At 57.6% G+C, this 24,397-nt stretch overlaps 3 protein-coding genes across 4 annotated transcripts; all 3 read left to right on the plus strand.

The window, feature by feature from the left end:
* The first annotated feature begins 1,828 nt into the window (after positions 1 to 1,828).
* Positions 1,829 to 8,455, plus strand: LGI3 (leucine rich repeat LGI family member 3). The gene is made up of 8 exons (XM_057724587.1): positions 1,829 to 2,049; positions 2,924 to 2,995; positions 3,778 to 3,849; positions 4,177 to 4,248; positions 4,349 to 4,420; positions 5,126 to 5,295; positions 5,436 to 5,600; positions 7,638 to 8,455. Exons 1-8 carry the CDS (start codon positions 1,844 to 1,846, stop codon positions 8,453 to 8,455), a joined length of 1,647 nt encoding a protein of 548 aa, XP_057580570.1. The 5' UTR covers positions 1,829 to 1,843.
* Positions 8,456 to 13,320: 4,865 nt separating this feature from the next.
* On the plus strand, positions 13,321 to 17,378 carry REEP4 (receptor accessory protein 4). 2 transcript variants are annotated; one of them, XM_057724584.1, is made up of 9 exons: positions 13,321 to 13,649; positions 13,747 to 13,844; positions 14,669 to 14,741; positions 15,136 to 15,212; positions 15,304 to 15,424; positions 15,823 to 15,936; positions 16,356 to 16,491; positions 16,643 to 16,797; positions 16,891 to 17,378. In XM_057724584.1, exons 2-9 carry the CDS (start codon positions 13,813 to 13,815, stop codon positions 16,954 to 16,956), a joined length of 774 nt encoding a protein of 257 aa, XP_057580567.1. In that variant the 5' UTR covers positions 13,321 to 13,649; positions 13,747 to 13,812; the 3' UTR covers positions 16,957 to 17,378. The 2 variants fall into 2 exon arrangements, with proteins under 2 accessions (XP_057580567.1, XP_057580566.1); XM_057724583.1 differs by having other exon boundaries at positions 13,321 to 13,844.
* Positions 17,379 to 24,292: 6,914 nt separating this feature from the next.
* On the plus strand, positions 24,293 to 24,397 carry HRURF (HR upstream open reading frame). The gene has a single exon (XM_057724585.1). It carries the CDS (start codon positions 24,293 to 24,295, stop codon positions 24,395 to 24,397), a length of 105 nt encoding a protein of 34 aa, XP_057580568.1.

Below are 24,397 nucleotides of genomic sequence, written 5' to 3' on the forward strand. Positions count from 1 at the left end.
CCTGGGAAATAACATAGTATAGAGCAGTGGTCCTCAAATTTTTGGTTTCAGGACCCCTTAACACTCTTAAAAAGTAGTGAGGGACTTCCTAGGTGGTGCAGTGGTTAAGAATCCACCTGCCAATGCAAGGGACACAGGTTCAAGCCCTGCTCTGGGAAGATTCCACATGCCATGGAGCAACTAAGCCTGTGCACCACAACTATTGAGCCTGTGCTCCGCAACAAGAGAAGCCACTACAATGAGGAGCCCGTGCACCACAGTGAAGAGTAGCCCCCACTCTCAGCAACTAGAGAAAGCCCGTGTGCAGCAATGAAGACCCAATGCAGCCAATAAATAAATAAATTTAATAAAAAAAAAAGTAGTGAGGACCCCAAAGAGCTTTTTTATCTATGTGGGTTGTATCTATCAATATTTACCATATTGATATTTACTGAGAAATTTTAAAATATTAATTTGGGCTGGGGAAATATGAATTAATTTAATTAAAATAGCAATAATAAACTCATATAACATACATCACATAAATTTTTAATGAAATTAACTATGTTACAAAGCAAAAAATTAGGGAGCAGAGTGTCATTGTTTTACATTTTTGCAAATTTCTTTAACTTTGGTAATTTAATTTAATAGAAGATACATCACGTAGCCTCTGGAAAATTCCAGGGTACTTCTATAAGAGCATGAAAGTGAAAAGGGCAAATAATGTCTAAACATTATGAGGAAAATTGTTTTGACCTCGAAGACTCCCTGGAAGTTTCTCAAGGACCCCTGGGCTCCCTGGACCAGACTCTGAAAACTCCTGGTGTAGAAGAACCGCTGTGGACTTTGGAGTCGGGGAGTGCGGATTTAAATCCCTACTCTGTCACTTTCTTCTTCCGTACTACAGCCTCACTTTTCTTATCTGTAAAAGTGGATTCGTATCAAAGACCTCAAAAGGTTGAGGTGATTAAGTACGCAGAGTACACAGGGTGTAGTAGATGTGATATCAATCTTGGCTGCTTTCCTCTTGATTTGGGCTTCAGTTTCCTCGTTTGTTAAACAAAGGGCTGGACTGGAAACGTCCAAGGCTGTTCCCAGCTCCAACAGGCTGTGGTTATGCAGTGAGGAATGTTCTGGAATTCCACACATTCCCATCCCAACTCCAGTGATATTTCCCCTTTCAGCTCCCACAGACACAAAGGCACATTCTGTTTACTAGCCTGTGGGGACGCGAACACAGATACACACATGTCACTGATGACACATGACATGCCCATGAACTCTGCTTAGAGGCCGCTGAGGGCCAAGACATACGCGCAGGTACATAGAGGCTCATAGATCCGAAGCGCAGAAAAGCCTGCCCCGGGCGGGGGGGAGGGGGGGAGTATGTGCCTGTGCCCGCGCACAGACAGGTGTGCACGCGTGCAGGATGCACAAGGAGACCACGCACACACGCGCTCACGCACAGCCGCTCTGGGTGTGCACGCGAGCAGATGGTTCCAGAGACCGCCCGCAGGGCGTGCAGCGACCAGGGCCGCAACCACTCCTTTGCGTGGCTACTCCCCGCCCGGGACTCCCCCCTCCGCCTGCGCGCCCCCGTCGCCCGCCGCAGTCCGCGTCCTCCCAGCCGGTCAGCCTCGGCTCGGCCCCGGGCTCCGCGCATCTCTGCATCTTTCCGAGTGCTCGGCTCGCGGGAGCGAGCAGAGGAGCGGACGGCAGCCGGTGCCCGAGGGCCCGAGGAGTCGCTCTCCGCAGCGGGCAGCCGCGGTCCTCGCTGCGGCGGCAGCTGCCGGCGGCGCCCGCTTGCGGTGGCCGAGAGCGGCGGGGCGGGGGCCGCGGCCGGTGGCCGGAGCTCGCAGGCAGCATGGCGGGGCTGTGGGCCAGGCGGGGCTCGGGGCTCGGGCTGGTGGCGCTGTCCACGCTCGGCCTCTGCCTAATGCTGCAGGTGGGCGCCAAGAGACCCCCCAAGACGCCCCCCTGCCCCCCCAGCTGCTCCTGCACCAGGGACACCGCCTTCTGCGTGGACTCTAAGGCGGTGCCCAGGAACTTGCCCTCCGAGGTCATCTCTCTGTGAGTGCTCTGGTTTAGGGTGGGGTGGGGGAGCTGGAGAGGAGAGGAAGACAAAAACTGCTCTGGGCCTGGGTGGGGAGAACCCTTGCTCCCCCTCTACAGAGTGAGGGGACCAGGAGGGTTCCAGGGGTCCTCAGGACTGGAGATTCAAGGCATTAGCCCTGGCTGGGAGTTCTGCCGTCATGCAAGCTCAGCAGCCGTGGCTGGGAAAGCAGGTGTTTATGGCCAGGAATGAATCATCACCACTATCAGAATCAATGAGACCTACTGTGTGCAGGGCTCTGGACTCAGAGGCAGGGAGTTGTTTACATGAGCATGGGGGCCCCTGCCTGTGATGTCACACCAAGGACAGAAGGCTTCTTGTGGGGGGAGGGGAGAGGCAGGGGGAGGGGTGGAAGTGAGATACACTCCTACAGTGCCCTGGCACGGGCAGATGCCTGCCACTGCTCTTGCCAGCCACTCTGCACAGGGCCAGCCAGCCTGTCACTTGCAGCAGGCAGCCTCAGGGACTAGATAGGCTGTGTGGTCCTTGAGAGCAAGATCCTAATCCACCACACCCATCCCAGTGCCCCATCCCTTAACAGAACCCACCACACTGTGGGTGTGTGGATGATGGAGAAGGTGTGTAATGGAACCTTCCTTGGGCTGAGGTCCTTGGTGCTCAGGGAGGCAGTAGGAGAGGAGGGTGATGCAGGCAGGCAGTAAGCTTGTGCGAAGGGAAAAACAGCCTCAGGTTGGGGGGGTGGGGCAAGCCAGGTGACGTGGGGAGTTTCCAGAGCGAGTATATACAGAAGCCATTGCCCTGTCCACCTCACGTCACCCCAGCACAGTCCTTGTATACTCTCCTCGGTACTGACTCAGGTGTCCCCTGCAGGACGCTGGTGAATGCTGCCTTCTCAGAGATCCACGATGGAGCGTTTTCCCACCTGCCACTGCTGCAGTTCCTGTATGGACAGGGCCTTGCTAAAGGGCTGGGGCGGGCAGGGGAAGGGGACAGGTCCTGGACGGGGGAGAAGGGAGAGGAGAGCGGTTGTGAGTAGCCTTTGGCGGTTAAGATGCAGGTGTCCCTTACTTTTGGGCCAATGGGAGGGCCACAAACGGTGAAGCAGCGGGGAGTCAGAAGGGGTGCAGGGAAAAGCAGTTTTGGAGAAGGAGGATGGGTGTTGCCGCAAAAGCAAAGCGGGTATTTGGGGCGCAGTTAGGAATGAACTTGCCTCCTCTGGAGACTCCAGAGAATTGGATGCAATAATTTGGGCTGGTGCCAGAGGGTGGACACTGCAGGGGAGAGAGGTCATCTTAGAGATAAGTGACCCCAGGGCTCAGGGTTTGAAGAAAGAGCTGGGGGCTGAAAAGGAGGGAAGACAGGAGGGTGTGGAATTCTAAAAGGGGCTGTTTATGTTTGAAGCCCCAGTCACAGGAGAGAATATATGTGGTTATCCTCAAACTTGCCATCAGTCCTAGAGAGACTGGAGCAAGCTGGGGTAAGGGTGGGAGACAGAGCAGTGGGGAAGGACCCAGCTTGACAGGAGGGATCTGCCCTGACTGTACTTGGGACCCTAGGAGCTTCTGGGACCAGAGCAGATTCCTACCTGGACCTGACATCCAGGCTGCTCTGGGGCTGTCCGCTGGGGTGTCGAGGGTGGGAGTCATGGCCTGGGGGTGAGGCAGCCAGCTGGAGGCTGGAACAGGTGTGCCCTCGGAAGCTCTAATTCACCTTTGTCTCTGCAGGTTACTCAATTCCAACAAGTTTACACTGATTGGAGACAATGCCTTCACAGGACTGTCGCACTTGCAGTACCTGTGCGTGGGAAGGAAGGGGGCATTAGGAAGTGGAAGGGAGGAGGGCCGAGGGGGAAGGTGGGAGTGAGGAGGGCTGGGGGAGGTGGGGGGGGGTGAGAGCCCCTGAATCATCTGACTGCAGGACCCGAACAGAAGGTCATTTCATCCATCCCTCTGTCTAAACCGTCCTGCCTGGCTGCCCTGTTATCACAGGCTTAATGTCGCCAGATTCAGAATGGAAGCCTGTCTTAGGGTCATGGGCTGGAATCTAGGCGGGGCATAGGGAAGTCGCTGGTCAAGGGTCTGGGATCCTGAGTGGTGGCTGAGACAAGTTCTCATTTTCTCCAGCTTCATTGAGAACAATGACATCTGGGCACTATCCAAGTTTACCTTCAGAGGACTCAAGTCTTTGACACACCTGTGAGTACATCACACACAGACACAAGATCAAAGCCCCTTGTCTCCTGTGGTCTTTGGCCTTGGTCCTCACCTTCAGGTGACCCAGAGGTCTCTCTTGCAGCTCACTGGCCAACAATAACCTGCAGACACTGCCTAGAGACATCTTTCGGCCCCTGGACATCCTGAGTGACTTGTAAGGCCCGAGTCCTACCTCGTTTGACAATGGCACGGAGGGACACTTCCCTGGAGGGAGCTGTGTGGGAGCCAGAATTGGGAAAATCATAAGGTCCTGACAGGCTGGGAGGGCTTAGATTTGGATTTGGGGGTGGAGGGCAAGAAGGCCAGGTTGAGTTATATATATATATATATATATATATATATATATATATATATATATATATATATATATGTAGCTTTTCAAATTGGGTTTCTCCAAGGCATCTGTGGGCCCTCTTAAAATGCACATGAGACATTATGTGTATATGTTTTTTAAAACATGCACTTTTTTAAATGTATGTTTGATTTGAATCTACAGTAAAGTCTGACAGCATAGCCACAGTCATTGATCAGTATTTCTATAAGAAAACAAAAGCCCTGGACTGTGGAGGGTTTGGAGGAACTGGCATGTGACAGATAGTTACAGGTCATACACTGCAAAAGGCACCTGGCCAAGGAGGCAAGTAGGGGATGAAACTCAGCCCCCACTCTGCTGGCCAAGCACGTGTCCACGGGGCTGCACCCACTCCGAGGGAAACTTTTCCTAACTGGCACAGAGATGCCATGTGAGCAACCAGCAGCCTTGACAATATCTAATTCTGAAAACCTAGAGGGCCTGGGTGGGCAGAGCAGCTGGGAGCCTGTCCCTCTCTGTGTCCCCTCCGTCACCCTCATGATCCAGGGACCTGCGGGGCAACTCTCTCAACTGTGACTGCAAGGTGAAGTGGCTGGTGGAGTGGCTGGCACACACCAACACCACGGTGGCACCCATCTACTGCGCCAGCCCACCCCGCTTCCAAGAGCACAAGGTGCAGGATCTGCCGCTGCGGGAGTTTGACTGCATCACCACAGGTAGGAAGAAGGCGCCCCACCTCGGGCGGCAGGCTGAGCCTCCCCAGGGAAGCTCCCAGCACCCTGCCTCGCCAGTCGAGTAACCCTTACCACCCGGAAAGCTCTTACGCTTCTCCCTAACCCCACCCCCATGCCTGCAGATTTCGTGCTGTACCAGACCCTGTCCTTCCCAGCGGTGTCAGCCGAGCCCTTCCTTTACTCCAGCGACCTCTATTTGGCTCTTGCCCAGCCAGGAGCCAGCACGTGCACCATCCTCAAGTGGGACTATGTTGAAAGGCAGCTTCGAGACTATGATAGAATCCCAGGTATCTGCACCTGGACTGGTTGTGGTGGTGGTCCTTATGGTGGGGTGGGCTCCATTGTTCCTCTTCACTGAGTTCCTGTAGGTAGAAGGATAGATGAGACATGGTCTCTGCCCATAAGAACTTTCTAGTCTTTGGGGGAAGGTTGATATATACACAGATATCATCCCCATAATATGTAGGTGCAAGGAGGGAGATATGCTCGCGATGCTCTGGGAGCACAAAGAAGAGGCCTACCTTGGGCAATCAAGGAAGGCTTCCTGGTGGAGGGGATGCCTAAGCTGAGTCTTGAAGGATGAGGGAGAGGACGGAGTGATGCCCAGGATCCTAGCTTAAGTAACTGGGTGGTGCCAGAGAACTAAGGAAGATATAGGAGTGGCTGGTGAGCTCAGTTTGGGACCCCCTGAGTTTAAGCTGAGTCTGGAAGGCTGAGGGAGACTTAGCTAGGAGAAAAAATGTGGGAAGTGTGTTCTGGCAGAGGGAACAGCATGAGCAAAGTCAAGAAGGTGTGCAACAGCTTAGCATGTGAAAACATGCACGTGTAAACAATTAGCAACTCACAGGATGGCAGCATAAGGTTCAAGGTGGAGAGTGGCAGATGAGAAACCTGAGAGATGAGGACCAGGCCATTGACAGGTTCTGAGTGGAGTGCATGAACCAGTCCAATCTGTATTTTGGAAAATGCCCTCTGTGAGCATCATGGGGAGTGCTGGGCACAGCGCAAGACATGTGTTCAGGGGTTCAGCTGGAGCCTGCACTGGGGCAGCAGCTGTGCGGATGGAGAGATAGAAAGGAGGATTGAACCGACGCAAGAGGACACAGGAAATTTAAATTGCCCTGTATCTATGAAAAAACTTGAAGTCGTTACATAAAAAAACCCTTCTCCCAAAGAAGACTCCAGGGCCAGATGGTGAATTCCATCAAACGTTTAAGGAAGACATAATACCAATCTTACACAAACTGTATTAGAAAGCAGAAAGGAGGGCTGACAGGGCTTAGGGACTGGTCGGCAGTGGCTGAGGGAGAGGGCGGCACTGGGGGTGGCTCCCAGGATTCTGGGTGGGGTGATGGGGTGGAGCCACAACTTGAAATCAAGAACACAGGTTTGGGGGTAGATGTGGAGCTCCGTCTTGGCCAGCCGGAGTCTGAGGTGCTTGTGGGTGTGCTGGCAAGGAGGGTCTGAGCTGCAGCTAGGGAGTGCAGGGATTCGTCAGCGTCTGGGCGCACAGACCAAGACTGTGGAAGGGATTCAGGGCGGTGACTGCCAGAGCCTGAGGCTCAGCACGGGCTTCCCTTGGGAAGAGGTGGGGTCGTGAGGAGGAGGAGGATGGTGAAGCAGGAGAGGAGAGGTGATGGCTGGAGGCACCAGGACCGGGGAGGAGTGAGGCCATACATGACTCCGGTGCCTGAGAAGGGGTCAGAGCAATCTGGTTGTGATGCAGAGGTTTTCGTACGTAAAAGCCCTTTCAAAAGTGGGGGCTCTTGGGAGAATGTGTTTTCATACACAAGGATCCAAGGCTCTGTTTACCTAGGCTTTGTCACCGGCTGTGGCTGCGTTCAAACTCTTCCTCCTTCCCCTGCCTGGACATTTGCCAGTGGGGTAGCTTTGGGCAAGTCACTAAGAGTCTGAGCCTGGGTTACTTTCTGTGTGAAATTGCAAAATGATAGGGTATATTTCAGTGTGATTCATTGAGGCAGTGTGTTCACACTTAGCAGTGACTGTACACAATAAAAATTCAATAATTGACATGACAGTTTGTAGAATCAGTTGATAGCTAGAGACACCTATTTTGTGCTCAGTGTCGGCTTATACTTGAACCCTGGGGTCAAGGGCGAACGAAGGCAGGGGGATGCTGAGATTGATTATTAGCTGTGAGACAGTTAGAGAGCACTGAGCACCCAGAGGATATTCAGCGGGGAGAGAACACTGTAGCAGAGAGCCTTAGTCCTGGCCCAGGGTCAGAAGGGACTGACCCACTTTCCTGAGGGTGTGGCATGGGACAGGGGCTTGCCCTGACGCCACTTCCCTCCATCCTGCAGCCCCTTCTGCAGTGCACTGCAAGCCGATGGTGGTGGACAGCCAGCTGTACGTGGTGGTGGCCCAGTTGTTTGGTGGCTCTTACATTTACCACTGGGACCCCAACACCACACGCTTCACCAAGCTGCAGGACATCGACCCTCAGCGCGTGCGCAAGCCCAACGACCTCGAGGCCTTCCGCATCGACGGCGACTGGTACTTTGCTGTGGCCGACAGCTCCAAGGCAGGCGCCACCAGCCTTTACCGCTGGCACCAGAACGGCTTCTACTCCCACCAGGCCCTGCACCCCTGGCATCGAGACACTGACCTGGAATTCGTGGACGGCGAGGGCAAGCCGCGCCTGATTGTGTCCAGCAGCTCCCAGGCCCCCGTCCTCTACCAGTGGAGTCGCACCCAGAAGCAGTTTGTGGCCCAGGGCGAGGTGACCCAGGTGCCTGACGCCCAGGCTGTGAAACACTTCCGCGCGGGTCGCGACAGCTACCTGTGCCTCAGCCGCTACATCGGTGACTCCAAGATCCTGCGCTGGGAGGGCACCCGCTTCTCCGAGGTGCAGGCCCTGCCCTCCCGGGGCTCACTGGCCCTGCAGCCCTTCCTGGTGGGTGGCCGCCGCTACCTGGCGCTGGGCAGCGACTTCTCCTTCACTCAGATCTACCAGTGGGATGAGGGGCGGCAGAAGTTCGTGCGGTTCCAGGAGCTGGCGGTGCAGGCCCCTCGGGCCTTCTGCTACGTGCCTGCTGGGGATGCCCAGCTGCTCCTGGCCCCCAGCTTCAAGGGACAGACGCTTGTGTACCGACACGTGGTGGTGGATCTCAGTGCCTAGGGAGGGGTTGAGGCCTCTGGGCTCCTCAGGCAGCGCTGGAGGCTGGGTGGGAGCCTCTGGGCGAGCAGCACGCGTGCCCATGTGAAGACACATGTAGCCAATCCGCATACGTGCCCTCACGTACACACCCCCCACCCCCCCACCCCCGGTGAGCATGGCCTGCACCGTGGACTCTAGCCCAGGGATGCCACTTCATCTTCACTGTAATCAGCATGAAGACTTGTATACACACCTGGCAACCCAGCGCCTGGTGCCCTCCCATATGTGGACGCCGGTCACCCCACACCCCATCCGCAGCCTCCCTCGCTGTGCTGCCTTCCACACGCTCTGGCCCAGGGAGGGGTCCTGCGAGGGAGGGAGGCTAAACTGCTCCCCACTGCTCTTCGGCTTATCTTTCTGACTCTCTGGTCTTTCCTGTTGGTGCTCCAGGTGTCTGTTTACCTGTTCATGCCCCGCATTGCAGCCCACGGCCACATCCTCCACACTGCCGGGTGCACTCACCCATGCTACACCCCTTCTGCACACACACACGAACACGGATGGTCTCCCTCAGTTCCACGCACGTACACCTGTCTACACTCCCATCTCCATGTGCACACAAGCAGCTTCAGTGCTGCCTAAAGGGGGTCCCCTCTCTTCTTGGAGCGGCACATAGTACTCGTCCTCCTCTGCTCACCCCTGGTGTGCCTACCCTGCGGCTGAAAATGACTGGAATGATGGTGCCATCTTCTGGGCACCAGCTTGACCTCCTGGGGGCAAAGCCCCTCTGCCTGAAGCAATAACAGCAACAGCCCCAGCAGACCCTGACTGCTTCCCAGAGCTGTCTCTGTTCTCACTGGAGCTTCCTTCTCTGACCCTGAATCGCGCTCACTGGTGGACAGGAGACCACCCAGATGAAAGCCTTCCTGCTTTTCTTTCCCGCAGCTGCCCCAGCCGCAGACCACCCCATGGTTCAGCCCCACCTTTGGAATATGGGCCCTGTGCTGTGTTGGCTCCTTTGGGTGCATTTAAGGCCTGGCCAAGCCAGGGATGCTGCAAGCACCTGAGGCATCTGGGCTGGTGCCAGGGCTGGAGCTGGGCTGGAGAGCATCCTGGGGGCCCTGGCACCCCTCCAAACCACAGAGGCACACCCCAGGAGCACTGCCTTTCAGTGCAAGCTGAGTGCTGGAAGGGAGAGGAAGTGAGGGTCCTGTGGGAGCAGCACCTGGCAGCCAAGCTTCTGCTGCCCTCTGCTGTACGCTGGGAATAGAGGGCTCTGAGATGCAAGGCTGGTGGGGGAGGCGCGGTGGGGAGGCTCTTCCCTGTGCCCATACTGTGTGCGGGCCTCCCGGTAGCAGGATGCCCAGGGGCACTTGCAGGCAATGCTCTGTTTCACTTGCTTCAAATAAGAAGTTCCCACCCCATTGACGGCTCTCAGGTGTTCAACAGTGACGGTCAGCAGCACCTGTTTCCTTAAGAACAGGGCTGTATTGTCTGTCCCTGCTGCTTGCAGGGGGCCAGCATCAGCTGTCAGACACCCTTCCTCTGAGGAGCGAGTAGGCACCCCACGGTCAGCCGGCGCTGGGATCAGAAGTTCATGGTGATGACACTCAGGTGCTGGGCAAGTGTGACTAGTCTCCATCACCTGGGGCTGACTCACAGCCAAGTGTTCCTTCCTGGAGATCACAGTCTTGGAGGCCAGCTGAGACTGGAGGCTGTCCCTTGATCAGGTCAAATCCAGCCAACAAGGCCAAGGACAAGCTCAGCAGTCTGTCTCCTCTCCACCTCCCTCTGCTGGACAAATATGCATCGTTGCTGCCACCCTCGGCACTCGGTGTGAGATTTCAAGCAAGTGGACTGATTTCCCCAAGCTGAGCATCTCCTTCTGTAAAGTAGATAATGAAACCTACTTTGTCCAATGCTGATTCTGCCACTTACTAGCTGGGAGGTCTCAACCATGTTCCTTCACCTATTTATCTCAATTTCCTCATTTGAAAAGTGTGGATAATCATGCTACCTACCTGACAGGGTTAACATGAGATTTGAATGCATTAGATTTATAATATGTCAATATATGTAAGACCCTTAGAATTGTGTGTCTGGCCCAGAACTAAGATTTTTTTGGTTGGTGGACTCTGTGAGATCATAGAGAGGCTCAGAGAAGGCTGCTTTGTGGGTGAGGAGAAGGCTGATCTTTGGGGAGACCTGCTGTCTGTGGATGAGGGTTCCTGACCCATCTTCAGTTTCAGAGCCTCGGTACCTACATCTTACCTTTAGCCTCAGATGCCCACTCCTCACAACAGGGAATCTCATAGGTGATGCGTGTGGGTTTCCACCTCCTAAAACCACATTCATGTGCTCTTGGTTTAGCAGGTGCCAGGTACCTTAGCAGGTACCAGGCTCTTGGCTTAACGGGTCCCCCCGCCATACTGTCCTGCTTTTTCAAATGGGGAATGGGCCCTCATGCTGTGTCAGGGAGAGGTTGCCAGGGAAAGTAGGTTGTCTCCCAGACATGTTGGCACTCCCAGTAGAAAGATAAATATCACTCTGACTGTCGCTCCCCCAGGGTGCCTCCCAGGGTTGGGAGACCCTTCTCCCCCTGAATGCCCCGCTTTCTGCAGAGGGGGAATATCTGCCTGGTCACCTTCCAGGGGCGGGTCATCTGTATGTCCAGAGAGCTGCTTAGCAACCCAGTGTAACTGGGTGACTATGTCAACAGCTCAGGACCAAAGGGCGTGAGAGGCAGAGTCCACTTACTCTGCCAAAGCCCAGGAGGTGACCCCCTCAGCTGTCAGCCTCCCGCCCCTCTGTGCTCTCTGCAGCAGACCTCTGACATCTTGTCCCTTAGATTTTCTAAGCACAGTCGTCAGGACCAAGAGTCTCCATGTGAGAGACAGTCCCAGCTGGGTTGGCTTAGAGTGGGCACAGAGGAGCTCCTCTCCAGCGGTGGGGATAAAGTAAGGCCTGTGATGCTGAGGTCAGATGACTATGGAAGGCATCGAGGGTAGGGGGAAGAAAGGCAGTTCTGCAGCAGGTACCAAAGGCCCGAGGCTCACATGCACACAGTCAGTCCAGGCACCATAACTTCCAGAGGGATGGATGTCCCTTCCCTTTTCTGTACCACCCCCTCCCACCGCCAGCTCCTCCTGAGCTGTCCAGAGGGTCAGTCATATCCTTCTGCTCCAAGGAGACAAGGTTACTTTTCACCTTCATTACAATGTCTGTGTCCAGAGATGGATGGTGGCCTGGACCTTCCTGAGGGGATCTTAGCCCTGGGTGATTCTTATTCCTCCAGTCTAGGGTGGGAGCTACGGCCAGTGTGAGAAAGTGGTTAGGCGGAGAGAGGGAGGCATCAGGGCCTTGGGCGAGTTTCTCTTTCGGGCTAGTTTCACTGCTAGTTCTCCCACTCAGCAACACCAATAAAATTGATGATAATAATTGTGACTATATAATCACTGAGTGTTTATTTATTCCCAAGAACGCTTCTTTCCCGGCCTCCATCATTAGCTACCCCATCCTTTTGATAGATGGTGAGTGTTAACTGTGGCTCTAATAAAAAGTAATAACTGCCCAAGTTTTCCGCCCCCACAGCTCTAGGCAGCTCTGCTGTCACCCTCACTTCAGCCCTGGGAGGCAGAGGGGTGGCTGTGCAGGGTGGGGGGTGAAGTGCTCCCCATTTTCAGAGAGAGGAAGGAGGCATCTAGCAGAAAAGATACAAAGAATGTGACCCCACGTGCCAAGTTGTAGAAGCAGCAAAGTTTGCCTTCTCTTTTTTAAATTAATTTTTTTTTTTTGGGCACACGGGCTTAGTTGCTCCACGGCATGTGGGATCTTCCTGGAGCTGGGATCGAACCCATGACCTCTGCATTGGCAGGCGGATTCTTAACCACTGCGCCACCTAGGAAGCCCCCTAAATTAATTTTTATTGGAGTGTAGTTGATTTACAATATTGTGAGCCGTCGCTTTTGAGTCTCCCGCCTTCTTCTAGATACACACCTTCTTCCTAGGGAGCTTTTCTGTTCCCTGTCTCCTCCCAGGGCTGCCCTCAGAAGACTGATCAAGCCAAGTATTTATTTATCATCCACCATGAAACACCATCAGGCGCCGTCTCGCACGTTACTTTCCACCATTGAGCCTATTTCCTAAATGGTAAGAAAAGGTCTTTGTAAAGATCAAGTGTCTGTGCTCAAAAATGCACTACAAAATGGCAATTGTTGATGCTATTAAGCTCTCAGGGATATCTGTGCTTGTGACTCACAGAAATAGGCGGAATTTCAAACTTCTGGGGAAGAAGGGATGGGGGCTGGGGACTCCACCCAGAATCTCTCAAATCAGCCTGCCTGGGGATGTGCGCTCTGGAAAGGTATCCCAGAGAGAACTCAACTCCTGAAGCCCACTTTTCAGGGTGAGTGGGATGGGGATGAGGAGTTCCTCGGGTTCCCTCTCCTCCACCTCCTCCCCGCTTTCCCTCTAGGTCACCTCAGCATCTTTGAGGCGCTCACCAATCTGCTGACCTAGTGCTATAAGACCCGGATTTGCTGGCGTTCAGCCAAACCTCCTTCCAGTTTTCACCTTAGCTTCTAATGGGGGACTTCCACCCATCTCACGCCCAGTCCCATTTTACAGAGAGGGGAAAACGAGGCAAAAGAGGGGAGCTAGTGAAGAGCGGCGAAAACTCTGGACTCCAAATTTCCTTCGTTTCTTCCTTCTCCCGCTCCACTTTTTTGTTTCCGCGTCCCACCCCCAAATCTTTCCCATTTGGAGGGCTACTTAACCTACCGGCCCCACCCGTGAGTCGGAGGAGCATCGCCACTTTAAGGGGCAGGCCTCTCACCTCCCTGACCTCGCCCCGCCCCCTCCGGGGCCGCACTGCGCCTGCGCCGCACGCCGGAGACCTGGGGTTGGGCAGAGCCCAGTGCCGTGCAACTTTCAAGTGAGCTGCAAACTCCTCCCCGGGGCTGGTGCCTGAGGCCCGGCGCGCCAGGGCCGCGGATACTCGCTCGAGCGCAGGCTGTGACCCGCCACCCCTGGCCCGGGACCCACAGCGCCCCCAGCAAGGGCCGAACGCCTGGTTCTCCGGGGCAGGAAGTGCGGGTCGGAGCCGTAACTGCCAGAGCGGCGCGGCGGGGCGGAAGAGCGTGCCGGCCGCTACCGGCTCCCACGTGCCTGCCGTGGCCTGCCCCGGCCCGCTGGTCTCCCAGTTCTTCAGGCTCCGGTACGGCGGAGTTAGTGGGCAGCGGGCTCCGCCTCCACCAAGGGGCCGCCCGAGCGCCCCTGTGGTTCCCACACCTCCACTGTTAATCCCACCCCAGCCTCGGCGTGAGCGTCCCCCTGGGCGTCTTCCTGGAGGGTTCTCCCTTCGCTCCCAGGGCTGCAGGATGGTGTCCTGGATGATCTGTCGCCTGGTCGTGTGAGTATGGCCGCTCTAATACCCCCTCTACTCCTGGGGTCAGCCTGCCCCTGGGGTGGAAACTGGGAATATCTGGTGGAAAAGGGGGCTTTCTGAGCTCCGTCACACCTTTCCCCTCCCGCCAACATTCACCGCAAGGGTTAGTGGACCTACGGGCCTGCACAAGGCATCCGGGCGCCGCGTGCTTGTCCCCCAGCCCCCAAGCCTACTTGGCTGATGGCGACCCTTTGCAGTCACACACACACTGCGGGCAGGTGCGTGGGACGGAGGACCACAGGCTGGCCCCGCAGCCCCTTGCCAAACACAGGATGTGGTACGTTGTGGGTGGAGAATCCAGGTGCCTGCTTCCCATCTGTGTAGTCAGTCACATGACTCACCACCCTGGCCTCAGCCTCCCCACTCTGTCCTACTCCTCACCTTTCAGTACTCCCGCACCTGGCTGGAATAGTCCTGTCTGCAGCCTGGCATTGCCAGGTCCGGTGGCCCTGGGCCTGATTGCACGTCCAGGGGAGGGGACAGCCTGGTGCTCTCACGGCTCAGAAGCCTGCCTCCCACCCACCTTTTGGAGTGGCTGTGTGTGCTCTCGCTGCAGCATGCACCCATGGCCACTCGTGCAGGCCTGGGCAGGCTGGGGGTGTTTGTAAACAGCAGGGTGGGGAGGCGGCCTCCAGGACACTGACTCAGACACAGGTTGTGCAAGCCAAGCGGGAAGCACAGGGCAGGCGCTGCCACCTCCGACCTGGGGTGGGGAGATGGCCACGGGGCGGGGGGGTGAGGAGTGGTGCCCCTCACCCTCCCCCTCTGCTCTGGGGGCTGCTCTTCAGGCTGGTGTTTGGGATGCTGTACCCAGCTTATGCTTCCTACAAGGCTGTGAAGACCAAGAACATTCGCGATTACGTGAGTGTGAGGGTGGGCAGGAGGGGGCTCGGCTCAGGTGGGGGACCATAGCCTTGGGGGCGTGGTAGGATTTGGTGAGGTTGGGGGGAGGGTCTGAGCAGGCCCCCCTCTCCTCCAGGGGTGTTATCTGGTGGTGTATCCTGGAGCAGAGTGGGTATGGATGGAGGATGGGCTATTGCGGTTCTTTTGCAGGATCTTGTGGGTGAAGCACGTTGGGGGTGGGTACAGGAATGAGTGGCAGTTTCTCAGAGGCAATTCTCTAAGGCCAGCCAGGTGCCAGGGGAATGCAGTGGGACGGGCTTTCTGGAATCTCTGGGCTGGGTCAGCCTGGGACAGGGGAGTTGGCACTACAGGCTCAGCTGCTGGCCTCTGACCTCTCTGCACCCCCATCCAGGTCCGGTGGATGATGTACTGGATCGTCTTTGCACTCTTCATGGCGGTGGAGACCTTCACAGACATCTTTGTTTCCTGGTATGGGTACCAGGGTTCTGTGGGCTGCAGGGAGAGAATGGCCCTCCCTGGCTCGGCTTCCTGGTAGACCTTGCCTCCTCTGCTCTGACAGGTTCCCTTTCTACTACGAGATCAAGATGGCATTTGTGCTGTGGCTGCTTTCGCCTTACACCAAGGGGGCCAGCCTGCTTTACCGAAAGTTTGTCCACCCATCCTTGTCTCGCCATGAGAAGGTACCCTAGGAGGAAGCAGGGCGGGGCTCAGGACACTGGAGGACACCTGGGCTGTCATCCCTGTCCTGCTGCTATTTAGCTGTAGGCTTTTGACTGAGCCTCGCCTTCCTCCTCTTCTGAGATAATCAAATAGGGGCACATGTGAATAATCAAATAGGGGCACGTGTGAATGACCTTTGGAGGGTGTGAAAAAACACCAGCTGGAAGTTGGTTTGGGGATAGTGAGGGGAGGCTGGAGCGTGGATGATCATTGAGATGCAGGAGCGGGTGAGTGGGTGGGGAGCCCTGTGCTCTGTGGGTGGGGTGGGCCGGGAGGCGTGGCACCCAGCGCCTTCTCTGGGGCTGTAGAGGAGTGACTCCAGGCTCCCCACCTGAGCTTTCCTCGCCTTTGTCCGCAGGAGATCGACACCTACATTGTGCAGGCCAAGGAGCGCAGCTACGAGACAGTGCTCAGCTTTGGGAAGCGGGGCCTCAACATTGCCGCCTCGGCCGCTGTGCAGGCTGCCACTAAGGTGCCCTGGGCCCCAGCCCTCCACCAGCCCCACTCCCACCACCAGGGCCTTTTGAGCAAGTCCAGCTCTCTGTCAGGGAGCCAAGAGATAGCAGCTATCCGTGCCAGGAAATGGGGGGAGAGGTGACAGGTGGGGTGTTGGCAGGCGCATAGAGCTGGAAGTTCATACTTCCTTGGCTCTGACACTAACCGTGAGCGGCTGCTCCTGTGCTCTGGGCCCTAGCTTCCTGTTGGCGCCACAGAGGCACAGGGCTAGAAGGTTGCCGTGTTTCTTTCAGTTCTGAGGCCTGTGCCCCAGGGATTGCTTGCAAATCAAGGTCAGCCTTGATTTCCCTGGGCAGCTCCCCTAGCTGAGGCCCCTTCCTGCCAGGAGCCCTGCCCCCTCCACCAGGTGGTGTAGCAGCTCCCACTCCCTTGCAGAGTCAGGGTGCCCTGGCTGGAAGGCTGCGGAGCTTCTCCATGCAGGACCTGCGCACCATTCCCGACACCCCTGCCCCCAACTACCAGGATCCCCTCTACCTGGAGGACCAGGTGCCCCGCCACAGGCCACCCATCGGTGAGTGGGCAGAGGCTGTCCTGAGAGGGGTGGCTTCCCTGGCAAGCTATGGCTCCCCCCAGGGCTGGAGGAAAGCCTGGCTCAGCCGGCCCCAGGCCTTCAGACTGTGTCAGTGCCCAGCTTTGCCTCCTGGCCTCCCTCTCCACAACAGGGTACCGAGCAGGGGGCCTGCGGGACAGTGACAGCGAAGATGAGTGCTGGTCAGATACAGAAGCGGTCCCCCAGCCGTCAGCGCGGCCCCGAGAGAAGCCTCTGGGCCGCAGCCAGAGCCTGCGTGTGGTCAAGAGGAAGCCGCTGGTGCGGAAGGTCGGTGGTGAGGAAGGCTCGAGGCGGGTGGGCTGCCCTGGTGGTCACCTCAGCCCGGACCTCTCATAGTGTGCCTGCTCTCTCTCCCTGCAGGGCACCTCGCGCTCCCTGAAGGTTCGGACGAGGAAAAAGACGGTGCCCTCAGACATGGACAGCTAGGGGCTGTGGATCCTGGCCTAGTCTTACCTTGTGCCCTGCAGGGCACTGGGGCTGTTTGGAGGGGACCTCTGGCTGCGCGTCTGGCCTGCCTGCACCAGCTGCCTGGGTGCTGCCCTCCCGGCTCTTGCTGTCGGCTACGGGCCGTGTACGGGGCTGAACCCATGATGGCCCAGAGCAGGCTAGGCTTACGGTTCTATTTATTGCCTTTCTCGCCCCTCTGTATTCCCAGGTGTGGGACCAGAGCCCTCCCCAGACCCCTGCAAAATGAAACTCGAAGCCCACCCAACTGTGTTCATTCCTTCTTGTCCTTCAAAGTACTTGACAGCCTTCTCCAAGGCCGTGTGTGTGTCCTGGTTGTACGGTTTGTGTTGGTGAATGAGGCCAGGTTTGTGGAAGTTTTGATAAATAAATGCGTAAAAGTGCTCTGTCTCTTCTGGTTTGTAGTTCCAGTCCCCACAGCACACGTTATTAAACAGCCTGCCACAGGCCAGTGTGGGCCTAGGACCAGTGCTGAAAGGACAGACAGGCTGCCAGAGGGGCCCAGTGTTCTGGGGCAGATAGCCATTGACAAATAGTTATGATGTGGCAAGTGCTGTCACGGAAAGCTCTTGGGGATCTCTGAGAACACAGATGGGAGAGTGGGGGGACAGCCCTGAGAGGGGACAACATCTAAGAATGCAGTCAGAAGGAGATGGGATCGGCCCTTGATGGCAAGTAGAAACCAGCGGGAGCAAAGCTGTGGAGGGACCTCTGGCAGGAAGATAATCTCATGGGGATTAGCTAGAGCTGTGCGCAGATGAGGCCTGGGGAGGCTGATTTCCTCCAAGGGCCTGGCCAGACTTCTAGGCAGCTCCAGGGGCGTCAAGTTCTGTAAACACAGGTTGACAGTAGGAGTTTTGCACCTCTGCAGAGTGGCCGCGAGAGGGCAGCAGCTGCCAGGGTCTGGGCTGCCCCCAGCTTCCAGGTCAAGGAGGGCGGGGCTTGGAGGCCGGTCAGAGCCTTGCCCTGCAGGGGCCTGGCCGCTGGCTGACTGGAAGGATGATACAGAACTCTGGCCCAGCCTCCAAAGGCCCTCCCTGCTGCCCATGGTCATTGGTCCTCAGCCTGTCCCATCCACGAATCTCCTCTGTTCTCCTGAGACCCAGGCTGTTTGCTGGCTCCATTCCATCCCCTACTCTAATCCCTGGGGCAGCCAGTGCCCAGCCCTGCCCTCTCCTGACCCTGGATGCTGGTTTTACTGTAGTGTCCCAGGGCAGTTCTCCTCTCCGACCCACATGGCTGCTCTTCTGCTTTCGATTAAGTGCAGAGATGGGTGAGAGTCTCGGGTGGAAAGAGGGGAGATGGGGTGGTCACCTGGGGCGACCTGAGGAGTATGGATTAACTCTTGGTGTGGGGATTATCCGGTTTATTTGGGGGAAGTACTTAATCTGCTGGGTGGTTTAACTCCTCACGGATTGGTGTTCAATGACGTCCTATCTTGGTGTCCCCTTGCATCATGGGGTTGCTCTATCTCTTCATTTATTCATTCAAAAAATCTTTGTTGAGCATCTCCCAGGCGCCAGGCATGTTTCGAGAAACTAGGGGTGCAAAGTCTAGTGAGGGCTAGCACCTGGAATGTGGCTGCCCAGCAGGGCTGCTCTGAGCTCCTGATACACATTAACTTAACCCTCACAAGAATCTCATGAGGTACGTGCTATTCTTATAATCTGCATTTCACAAATGAGAAAATAGGCACCCAGAGGGCAAGCAATTTGCCTGAGGTCACACAGCTGATAAGTGGCAGAGTTGGTCTTGGAAACCAGGCAGTCTGGCTCCAGAGTCAGTGTACTTCACCACTGTGCAGAACGAGAGTAAATGACAAAATTTCTCGCCTGGGAGGCAAGAAGGAAACTACAGTTATCAGACATTGACTGTGTCTGACTTTGTGCCAGGCATTTTAAAGAGATGATTTGCTTCAATTCTCCCAACAAGGCTTTCTGGTCGGGGTTATAGCCATTTTACAGATGGAAAAACTGAGACTTGGAGAGCGGAAGCAGCTTGTCCACGATTGTGCTGCCTGTGGATCAGGGCCCTGTCTCTTGATGCAAAGCTACCCAGAAGCTGCCTTGGTAGGGGTAGAATGGCAGGATCCACACCCCTGAACTGAGAGAACAAAACAGAGGAGCATGTGATAAATGGGCAAAATGAAATAAAAACTCAAAAGTGGGGAGCAGCGTGGGGAGGCCTGAAGGTGCAGGGTGGTGAGGGAGCTTTCCTGGGAGCTGGGTCTTCGTCTGCCGTCATTCCTCAGATGGGGACTTTGAGTGGCAGGGTCACTTGGGCCCTGGGACTGAATTAGAGATGGTCCCTGATGGCCACCTTAGCGCCAGCCTCCTCGCTAGCCTGGCTGCTCCCTCTGCTCCTATTTCTGTCTCTGGAACACATCACTTTCATCCCGGCATCAACCTCCAGGCCTTTGCTCCACTGTATGAATCCTCTGTGCTCCCAACAGTCTTCCTTCTAGGCCATCATGGCCTTCCTTCATGAACTGCTTTCTCCAAGAAGCCTTCTCTGATTCCAGGCCCTCCTGAGGCTCCTAATCTCTGGCCTGCTCACCCTGTCCTGCGCACACGATGTCATGGGCTGTGCTTGTGTGCCCATTGCCCACTCTGCTCCCTACCCAACCAGACTCTCCTAGACCCCAATTGCGTCTCGTTCCTCACCTCATCAGTCTGGACTCTCTCATGTCTCCATACTCTTCCCCTGTCCCCCAAAAGCTCTGTCCTATTCCTTTTTGCCCTTTGAACCCCACTTGGACATCACCTCCTCCAGGAAGCCCTCTGTGAGCCTTCCCTTGGCCCCCTTGGGATCAGTGGCTCATCCAGACCATGCCGTCTCTGTTCTTGCAGACTTCTGTTTTTGCCTTGAGCACATCATACCCCCCCTCCCCCACGCACTGCATCGTGACTTCATAATGAACAGATTTGTATCTTACACACTTTTATATCCCAGCCTGGAGCAAACGGTGGTTTAGACCAAGTGAAATATTGTAGTAAGTGGTGAAGTGCGTATTCTCTCCCTTCTGAGCTAAGCATCGCCCCCTCTGTGACGCTGCCCTGACTTTCCCAGACGGGGACGGGAAGCACTTGCCACCATTTGTTATGCCCGACTCCAGTCGTTCCCTGCAGTGCCCAGCACAAGGCCTGACACCTAAGAGGCTTCAGCGAATGCTTGCTGGTAAAAGAACATGGACCAAGTGAGCAGAAGCTCCTCGAGACCGGTAATGACCTTGTACGTTCATCTTTGTACCCTGCATCTCCCTGGTACCCATCATAGACACTTGAAAATGCCCGGGTTTTTGTACCACATGTTTGGCGAATATCTGCTGCCGTTCTATGGGTTCCAAGACCTCCTGGGGCCAGAGGGGGAGGGGCAAGGAGAATTCCAAGTTCTGGACAAGCGCATGTGATCCCAAGACTGGGGCATCGGGTGTAGGCTGGGCTTCCCTCAGAGCCTGCCCTGTCCCTCCAAGAATCACTGAGACATCTGCCCAGCACTGTCTCCCTCTGCACCCAGCCCGCACCCTCTCTGGCCTGGCCCCCAGGGAAAGGTTAGGCTGTGCTCTGACCTGCCCACAGCCCTCCACCTTCTATTACCCACCCGTGTGCCCACTGCCTCCCCAGGCAGAATCAGGGCTGGGCCTCCGATTCCCACGGGCCTGGAGCACGGATGCCCCACGCTGGGCACTGGTAGGGAGATGAAGAGCCTTGGCCAGTCCCCTTGGAAGCACACACCTCTGGCTGGCCCAGGTACCAGTCTGCTCAGTTTGTGCTCACTCTGGCCCTCCCATCCACCTTGCCTGCTTCTGAGAGAGGACCGCATTGCCTCCAAGTCCCAGGGGCAGGTAGTTCTTCATTCCCAGCCCTCCCTTCTCCCTCCTCCCCACAGCCCTGCTACTGGCCCTTGGACTTTCCAGATGGCTCCTCTCTCTCTCTGCCTCTTCGGCCCCTCCTGGTCCTGGTTCCCCTTCCCTGCCTCTGGCTTCCAGGTGCACTGGCCCCACTGCTGCATTTTTCGCTGCCACCCTGGGCAGCGGCAGCGTGGTTAGTCTCTTGTTTCAACACAGCCCTGGCCCAGGCTGAGTTAGGGAGTCCTGGCTGGCACTGCCCCACCCTTGAGAGGGTTGAGGAGATGAGCACTCAGGCTCTAGCCCCTTGTGCCCCATGCAGCATCAGGGACTGGGATGGCCCACAGCTGGGCAGGAAGATGATGCCTGCTGCTCGGGAAATCCCGGGGGCCAGAGCTGGGTTGCTAGGCAGAAGGTCCTGAGCCCGGGGCAGGATGAGGTAGCTTTCTCTACCGGGGTGGCTAGATTGCAGGGGAGGGAAGGTTGGGGGGAAGGGGGTGGGGCACTGGGGAGGTGCAGACTGAGAAGAGGAATTAGGTCAGAGATGTGGGTGGGTGGGTGAGAGGAGAGGGGGCATCTGCCGAGGCGCTTCCTCCTGGCTCCAGAAGCATCTCCACACTTCCCTTCCTCTGCCCTTCCCCCCACGTCCTGGGAGAATTCTGCCCGGCATTCCCCCTCCCCCATGCCCCCGCCCCAGGCGTTGCCACAAGGGTGGGGGGGTGGGGGGGGGTTGGGGGGAGGCCAGCCTCAGCTGTCTGAAGGATGGAGGGGCTGGGGAAGTAGGGCTAGGTGCCCAGACGGCCGCGTGTGTGGGAGGGGATGTCCTCAGATGCCCTCCACCCGGCAGTCCCCGCTCTGACGTGGGTGCCCCCCCTCTCCCCGCCCGGATTAGTGGCAGCTTGGCCTGACTCTCCGGGGCTCCTTCCCCCGCCCCCGCCTTCTGCCCTCCCCTGGGCAGGGGGCTGCTCCGCCCGAGGGGCACTTGTGCTTGCCCAGGTAAGGGGCTCTGGGGACAGCGTGAGGTCAGCTGGCTTGTGTGTGCTGCTGCGCGTGTCAGCCGGAACGTGTGTATCAGCGTGTGTGTGTCAGTGCTCTCAAGGGGTCGGTGCGGGGCCGGAGCGGGCCCACGCGCGTCTGGGGGTGCCGGTCAGCTTGCCTTTGTCCACGGGTCCGACATTGTGTCCACACGTTGCATGGTTTTCCTTCTGTGTTTGTGTCTTTGTGTGTCTCCCCGGATCTGCTCTGTGCTCAGGCACAGCCGGCTACGAGGGCTCTGTGGGCCTGTGGCACGGGCTGTGGGGCAGGATGGGGAGCCGGGTGAGGGTGGAAGGGGGCTCCTCCCCCGACCCCAATCCCCCCCACGACCCCCTGAGCATTTTAGGAGCCTGTCCTGAGAGTCCTGATCTCGTCCAGAGACAGTGACCTGACAAAGCAGACTTGGCAAATGGGGTGGGGGGTTGTGTCTGTCCCACTGCCCCGGCACAGTCCCCATCCCCTTTGGGGATGACAGTCCAGGTTCCCACCCTGCTCTGCCCAGCCTCTTCTAGGCCTCAAGCCGCAGGAATCTCCCCCGGACTCTCCCACAAGCTTCGGTGGCCAGAGGACACGGATGGGGGACCACGGGCGCACCCCAGCCTAGGAGCGGGAGGCTGGGGTTGGGGGCCTTGGGGCTGCCGTCTGGGTGAGACCCTCCAGGATCACTTCCCCTGGCACACTCAGGTCCGGGCCGCCCCTCAGGGGAGCTGGGGGAGGAGGGGAGCGTTCATAACTCAGTCATGTAAACAACCCCTACCAGCCTGCCCTGGGGGGGGCGAAGGGGCCGGGAGAACCTATGCCAACATGATCTAAGTCCTGCCGGCCCCTTCAGGCCTCCTCTCCTCAGGACCCCTGCTCTTCTCCTCAACTGGTGAAAGGAGCCCGGCCTCCCCTGCAGTCTCTTGGGAGGAAGGCTCCCTCCAGGCCCTCATGGCTTCCTGCTCCAGGGATGGTGGTTGAGACCTGGGACAAGGCTAGAGGCATCTGAGAACTCATCCCTTCTATGGAATGGGGGTGGGTGGGGTGGCACTACCTCTGTCCTGGGCTGGGTGAAGGTAGGCCAAGATTGCCTTCCACAGGGAGGCAGGGGAGTCGCGGGGTGGGAGGTGGATGCCCGAGGGGAAGGGAAGCGCCCGTTGGGCGTGTGGGTTTCTGTGTGTGTCTGAATCTGTCTGTGTGTGTTTGAATCTGTCTGTTTGTGTCTGTGCTCTGGAACCACCCCCGCAGAGGAGCCGGGTTGCTTCCTCGGGTGGAGGGTGCCCTGCTTTCCCATTTCCTCTCCTCCTCTCTGCTCCCTCCCAGGAGCCACTCCCATGGGCTCCTCTCCAGCGCTGAGCCTGGAAGCACTAGGAGCACAGGATGGGGCAGACCCCCAGAACACGGGGCTGGAGCAGGTGGTGGAGCGCAACTCATCCCACTTCCTCTCTGGACAGCCAGTGAAACCAAGACCCTTAGACCAGGAAGACTAGAACCTAGACCCTTCCAGAACAGAAAGGCAGAACACTGTGCCCTGGGAGGGGGCTTGAGTCTGGAACGGTGAAGAGCAGCTTAGCTAGATGCGGACCAGGCAGGGAAGACCTGGGCCAGCGGGTGTGCCCATGTGCCAGAGCTGGGGAGGCCCAGGAGCCAGTGGTCCAGCAGGCACAGGGTGGCTGGCGTGGATCAGAGCGCCCATCACTGACCCGTGAGAACTTGACTGCCCCTGCCAGCTCTGGCACTGACCCCTCCCAGCCGCCCTGCCTTGGCACCCCTGGGGGCACCTCGCCCAATCATGGCCTGGTCCGGCCCCTCCCGCCCTTTGCTCCAGTTCCCGGGCTTGGCACCTATAGTGGGGGTGCTGCCCGCCTGCCAGGCTCCGGGGCCGGGCCCACGGGAGGGTGGGGCAGCTGGGAAGCTGGCACGCTGCCCCGGGGGAGCCTCTCTCGGCAGGCGCCCGGGTGCCGCGGGGGGGAGGGGGGAACAAAGGGCTCATTCTCCCCGTGCGCAGCCGGTGGCATCGCCGGGGCGTTGGCGGAAGCCCCCGGGGCCCGGGCGGGGGCAGGCCCAGGCGGGGCCGCCGAATCACCGGCTCCTGTTTCCCGCAGGGTGCTGGAGGAGGAAACCGGCGGAGCAGCTTCCCCACTCTCAGTTGCGCGTCTGGCGATGGCGATCAGAGGTCCCGCTGCGCTCTCCGCCGGGCTCTCCCTCCATTAGCCGCGCTGCGTCCTCGCTGGTGCCTCTCTCCCGGGTCGCGGGATCGACCCCCCATCCAGGCACGACCCCCTCCCCCGGCCCCTCGGCCTTTCCCCCACTCCGCCATCTCCGACCCGGGGCGCGCGTTCCCCCCGGCCCGGCTCCCTCTCTCCCTCCGGGGGCACCCGCTCCCTAGCCCCGGCCCGGCCCTCCCCGCGGCGCAGCACGGAGTCTCGGCGTCCCATGGCGCAACCCACGGCCTCGGCCCAGAAGCTGGTGCGGCCGATCCGCGCCGTGTGCCGCATCCTGCAGATCCCGGAGTCCGACCCCTCCAACCTGCGGCCCTAG

The sequence above is a fragment of the Hippopotamus amphibius genome, chromosome 2, assembly GCF_030028045.1.
Source record: "Hippopotamus amphibius kiboko isolate mHipAmp2 chromosome 2, mHipAmp2.hap2, whole genome shotgun sequence".
In the NCBI taxonomy this organism is placed as follows: Eukaryota; Metazoa; Chordata; class Mammalia; order Artiodactyla; family Hippopotamidae; genus Hippopotamus; species Hippopotamus amphibius.